Source organism: Arachis hypogaea, chromosome 11 (genome assembly GCF_003086295.3).
Source record: "Arachis hypogaea cultivar Tifrunner chromosome 11, arahy.Tifrunner.gnm2.J5K5, whole genome shotgun sequence".
Lineage (NCBI taxonomy): Eukaryota > Viridiplantae > Streptophyta > Magnoliopsida > Fabales > Fabaceae > Arachis > Arachis hypogaea.
This window is the reverse complement of record NC_092046.1, coordinates 17,175,864-17,182,425: the sequence shown is the minus strand read 5'-3', so window position 1 is coordinate 17,182,425 and position 6,562 is coordinate 17,175,864. Positions and strand designations below refer to the sequence as shown.

The 6,562-nt window shown below is 32.2% G+C and overlaps 1 protein-coding gene across 1 annotated transcript; it reads right to left on the bottom strand.

Annotated features, from left to right (window-relative positions):
- Nucleotides 1-265: 265 nt before the first annotated feature.
- On the bottom strand, nucleotides 266-702 carry LOC140176048 (protein MAIN-LIKE 2-like). The gene is made up of 2 exons (XM_072205899.1): nucleotides 685-702; nucleotides 266-634 (listed from the first exon to the last, which is right to left on the bottom strand). The coding sequence occupies exons 1-2, from the start codon at nucleotides 700-702 to the stop codon at nucleotides 266-268; spliced, it is 387 nt and encodes a 128-aa protein (XP_072062000.1).
- Nucleotides 703-6,562: the final 5,860 nt, after the last annotated feature.

Below are 6,562 nucleotides of genomic sequence, written 5' to 3'. Positions count from 1 at the left end.
GTGTCAGTGGACCATCTATTTCCCTACAGTTATAGCGAGATGCCCTGCATAACGCCCTGTAAAGGTGTGATAGACATGCCGAACCCCAGCTATACTGTCCAATATTGACAAAATCACGAAGCAAGGGTAAAAACTTCCAGTGCACGCCTGCCCCAGACTTATCCCCAAACAAGATCGTCCCAATCAGCAACATAATGTGGCACCTCACATACCTTTGTATACTGATTTCATCGTTCAATTCTAAATTCTCTTTTAGATTCCGCAGTCAGGTGAGTTTTATGCAGCTAGATCTACAGTGCTCCTTACGCGGTGTAACGCCAAATTGAAGCAAACACTCCGCCTCCATAGCTTCAAAACTACTCATTGTCATCCCTTTAACTGGAAGACCATCTGTGGGAAGACCAAGAATTAGAGCCACATCTTCAAGAGTAACGGAACATTCACCAATGGAAAGGTGAAACGTATGTGTGTCAGGGTGCCAACGTTCAATTAGAGCATTTACCAATACTTTCTGACACTGCACTATCCCAATCTGAGATACATGATAGAAACCGGTAATTCGTAAATGCTCCTCCACCCTATCGTTGTACCGATCCGGAGGAACTGGGTGCTTACATGTCAACATTCTTGATTTCTACAAAAAAAAATTAACAAATTACTAGTCACATAAAAAACAATTACTACCTTACTATCATCAATCATTTTACTGAATCCTTATATAACTAATTATTCTAACTTCTAAAATTATTTAATTAATCCTTAAAATTATTCATAACTGCAAATAAAAATCATTACTAATACATATATTCCTAATCAAAATTCTCAACCATATTACAACATCTACAATAATATCTAATATTAATGACTTATTTGTTAAACATTTTTTTCTCAACAATAAAAAAATATTCCTAATCAAGATATGCCATCATTCATATTCTAACAACGATAACAATAAGTAACTTGCTAGTTGCTAATAATAATTATTACAATTAAAAAAATTTAAATATTCTCATAACAAAAAAGCTAACATGCCTACAATAATCCTACTAATCATTCAACAATAACACTATCTCACAATAACAATAACATTAACATCAACTTCATCAATAACAGTTATAGTTAATTTTTTAAAAAAATATTTAAAAATGATTAACATTCCTCACGCATAATTATACTAAAAATTAATTAAAAATTTAAACAAAAGTTACATTCTCTACTAAAACCACTCTGTTTACTTCTCTTTTTCTATTACAGGCGAAAAAACTAACTAACAACAATAATAATAAAGAATTTCTTATAATAATATTTATAATTAAAAATCTGTAAAATCTTTTTTGAAAAATCTAACAAATATTGAAAAATTAGTAATAATCATTCTATTTATTTTCTTTAATTTCATTTTTCACAGCAGCCATAATAATTAAATTTTTAATATTAATTTTCTTATAATAATATTTATAATTAAAAATCTGTAAAAAAAATTTTCAAAAATCTAACAAATATTGAAAATTTAGTAGTAATCATTCTATTTATTTTCTTTGATTGCATTTTTCACAACAGCCATAATAATTAAATTTACAATATTAATAAATATAAACATACTAAATTTATAAAATTTAAAAAAATTTAAAAAAAATTTACATAATCAGGATCATTGAGATAATGAATAATGTACAACTCAGATCGATCAACATCTTTAGCTTTATATTTTTTTGGCATGATTAAAGCCCCTCCACCATGCAAAGCAGCCAGAGAAAGGATGAAGAAGGTGACTGAAGTTGAGAGTGAAATGTGAGAGAGTAAATGGTAATCGGATGGTGAGAGAGGGTGTTGAGGGGTCTTTGTTGGGTTTCAGGGCCACCGTTCGAGGTTAAGTATGAGCGCGACGCGTGTCAACTTGGTGAGGAACTCGGACCGTGCGATGGATGGAGAGGTAATCGGACGGTCCGTGTGCTGCATCGATCTCGGAGGGTCCGAGTTGCAAGCTTCAGTGAACGAAATCCACGCCTCTCGGACCGTGCGTGTTGTGCTTGGAACTCGGAGGGTCCGAGTTGTTCACCCGTGACACTACATTTTTGTGAAGCACTTCCCACCCCGTACCAGAGTTCTACACCATCCATGCACCAATATGTAAATTAAAAAGCGGAATTTCAAATACCCTAAACCATCAATAAAGGAATTTCAAAACCATCAATAATACCCTAAACCATCAATAATATAAAGGAATTTCAAAACTCCAAACATTACGGTAGTGTTGTAACATCCACCATGAATCATAGCCGAGTATATCTGTATATGTGCTTCATTTGGTTTTGTCTGCTGCTTTTAAATGAATGCTAGACAGAGCAGACCCTTGTACTCCACTTAGAAATTGTTGGTTCTATGGTTTCAATCATAGACACATCGGATTTAGTTGGAAGCAGGCTATTTTTATGCTTTAGAGTGATGATACTACTATGTACCTGGAATTTTTATTAGATGCGGCCATTTTAGTTCACTTTCACAAGTTCCTTTTTCTGCCGAGCATTCCTTCTATTGCCAAAAACAATCATCTATTGCTTTAATAATGCCTGGGGTGCTATTAAAGATTAAACTGCATTTATCTGAATTAATAGCTGTGTTTTAGTTGTAAATTCTATAATGTTAACAATCGTTTCTTGGTGGGGCATAGTTGCGTTTAATGCATAGTATCATCAAGAAAACAGTGCAAACTATATGTATATATTATTCTTGAAACAAAAAGATTTTGTTTTTTTCCATATCATCAATCATCGATTCGTTTTAATTTGGTGGGTTTTTAGGCTTTAAATTCTTTAGTGGCTGCATTATAAATTTGGGGTTGGGACTGAGATTAGCAAGTGCATCAGATTTTGGAAAGAGAAAAAGCAAGGGTGACTTGAATTCAAAGATATGAATATGAGGAATGATATTTGGGAAGATTTAAAAAAAATGGAAAAAATTTGTGCATTGATGATTCTCTCATTGGCGGCCCCTAGGTGTTACTCTGTATAGTGGTAATGTTAGTTTGATGGGGCTTCTTTTTTTTATGTTTTAAAGTTTCATTCCTTTTTACTATGTAGTTTCTTTTTCTTTTTTTTTTCTTTTTAAATATTTTCTCTAACATGCTCAATGTACAATAATGTTAGGAACCTTTGAAGGATTAACAATGACAAAGCTTTGATATTCTTTGTTTCTCTCAGTTTTGATGTCAAGTTTGTCCTTTGTAGCGTGTGGTTTGAAGTGTTTGATTTGATGTTATGAAATTTAGGGGTGAATGCGGATCGGATCAGATTGGATATGACCAAAATTTCGATCCGATCGGTACTAAAATTATCGGATCGGACCAGATCCAATATCCGCAGTTTTTTAGCTTGGATCCGATCCGCAATTCGGATATATCGGATATATCCGCAAAACACAAAAATATTTTTAAAAGCTTATTTTTACTAAAAAAAATATCAATAGAATTTATTTTTTTCTATTCTTTTAAATATATTTACTCTTAAAATAATATTAAACATAATTTTCTTAAATAATAAATTAAAATAATACAACATATATGATAATTATTAGTTGAAATAAAATATAAAAAGAATATTTACTTATTTATTTCTTTATTTTTGCGGATACGCAGATATGCGGATATCTATACAAAATTTGCGATCCGATCCTATTAGTGTGCGGATCGGATCCGATAACCTTGCGGATTGGATCTATATCCGCAATTTTCGGATCGAATTCGGATAAACACCGCAGATCGAATCCGATTCATGAACACCCATAAATACTGTAATAATTAGTAATTCTGTTGTAGCTTCAAATTGATGTTTGATAACGTTATGCTCACTCCAAAGCAACCACCTTTTGTTTTGGTTTTGTCACAATCTATTAGGGGTGGCAACGGGGCGGGTAGGGGCGGGTTTTTGCTCTACCCGACCCCCCCCCCGCCCTACAGAAAACCCGCATCAAACCCGCCCCGCCCTACCCGCGGGTTGTAAAATGTTAAACTCTAACCCGCCCCTGCGGGTACCCGCTCCGCCCCTACCCGCCCCTATAATTATTAAATCCAACAAATAAAATTAAATTTTAAAAATTATATAACCACCATTTACATACATAGTATAAATTAAAGTAAAAATTTATATATGATATAATATTATTAATCATTTTACTAATTATTTTATATATGTTACGTATATTATATATTAAAAATATATATATTTACATATATATTATATATACCGGGGCGGGTAGGGGCGGGTTCAACCTAAACCCGACCCCGCCCCGCCCCGCACAAGAACCCGCCCCGTTAAAACCCGCCCCGGTGCGGGAGCGGGTAATTACCCGCCCCGAGCGGGTAGGGGCGGGGTGGATACCCGCGGGTTCGGGTAGTGTTGCCACCCCTACAATCTATAGAGAGGGATATCTTCTCGTAAATAGGAATAGTTCAATCTTAAAGTGTTATTTATGTGTCAAGGTTGTTGGCAAATTTGCACTTTGAATTGAGCTTGTTTGTACTTGTTAAGATTGCTATAAGTATATAGTTATCTATTTTTAGATGGTGTTCTTTTCATGAAAAGTTATGTCACTTATATTGAATATTGATTGATTATGTTCAATTAAAACTCTATTGAATGTTTCAGATGTGTAGTTTAGGAATAGGAGATTAATAACAAAAAATATAAACAAAAAAATATAAAAAGGAAATAGAAGAGGGTCTTTAATGTATATGTAATCCATTAGGCATTAGCACATATATTATATATATTGTGAACATAACATTTTGTACACTCCTGGAATCGGTTTCAAAGTATATGTATATATTGTTTGAATTTGGCTTTGTGCTTGATAGCTTTACTTTGTTGAAGTATTTAATAATTAGAACTACAAGTATTACAACAACAACAGCAGCTATATATATATATGGTTTTTCTTCCCTTTTTTTGTTATCAAAGAATATTTCGTTTTAAGTATGTTTTTTTGTTATTGTTAGTATGTATTTTCGGGTTGATCATAGGATTATTATATTGATAATCGTAATGATGGTACTTGTGGTTTTAGATTATGATAAGCAGCGGAAAGAACGTGAAGTTGAGGAAGCTGCCTACAGGTCATGGATTCTGAATCAACAGTAATAATGCTAATGCTCTGATAGGTTATTTTCTTGGTTGATGGCGTATGGGTTTGTAAATAACAGGTGAAAATGATAAGATATAGTTTTTTTTTTTTTTTCTTTTGGTGATAGACTTAATAGAAATTATTTTTTTTATGGAAGTTACAGTGGTAATATTGGCCAAATATTGGGAATATAGGTGTATTTCCAAATACTGGGATTCAGTTTTAACACGGTGGGAGCGTGTTTGGCAGTGCCTCAGAGGCGTGTCAGGAAATGAAAACACATATGTGGGCATGGTGAAGTGGGTTAGAGGGACGTGTGGCACAACCCTGCCAACACGCAGGAGGGCGTGTTGCCTCTGAATCTGGCCAGTCCAGTCGAGTCTTCGCTCCTTTACAAGGAGTCTGGAGCAACACGGGGGGTGTTGCAGGTGGTCTGCATGCAGGGGACAGCCCCCCACTCCGGTAATCAGCAACGTTCAAAGTCCCTCTATAAATTGAGCTTCTAAATCATTTCTCATGCATAAATGCTTCATATGTTCATTGTGAGAGGAGAAGTTGAGAGAGTGAAGATAAATGTAAGAGTTAAGTATTTTTGTGTTGTTGTTGAATGCTTCACAATTTGATCGTGATAGAAGAAGTTGAGAGGCTAAAAAAGAATGTTAGAGTTAGGGTTGTTTGAAAAAAAAATTATATAAAAAAAATTATTAATTTGTAGTATTTAAAAATTGTATGTAATTATTCAACACTTAAAGAACATATCATCAATTATTTGGATCATCCAATTTATATAAGTTCATAAAATTTATTATTTTATGTATTTAAATTAATTTTTTAATTTATATTGTTGTTAGTAATAATATATGAAAATATAATATTATTATTTTAGTGCCATTTTTTTAGTACTGTTTACGAATAATATTTTTAGTTGTCTAATATTATAATTATACATGTTTTGTTTCATATAAATGTAAATATTATTTAAATTTTTTTTCGAATATAAATGTTATGGAAAGAAAATAATTTATGGTTATATATGTTCGGCTATTTTTTAATATAAATATTATTATTATATTAGTTTTTCATGTATTTTCAAAAATAAATATTATTTGTACTAATTATATTTATGTATAATATTTAAATAAGTAATGTTTTTTTAAAAGTCTCTCTCAGTTGCTAAATTTTTTTTGGAAAGGCGATAAAAAATGAAACTGAAAATAATAATTTTAAAAGATACTCACTAATTTTTTAAACAACGCACTCAGTGCTCTTAATGGATGAATAGAAATAACAATATTTTATATTTATGTAAATTATAATTATAAATATTTTTTTAATATTTTTAATTATTTAAACTAATATTTAGTGAATAAATATGTTTTTGTTGAACCAGCCAAACAGGAATTTGATGGTTCGTAAATTGGATCTGCCAATGACGTGAAATTCG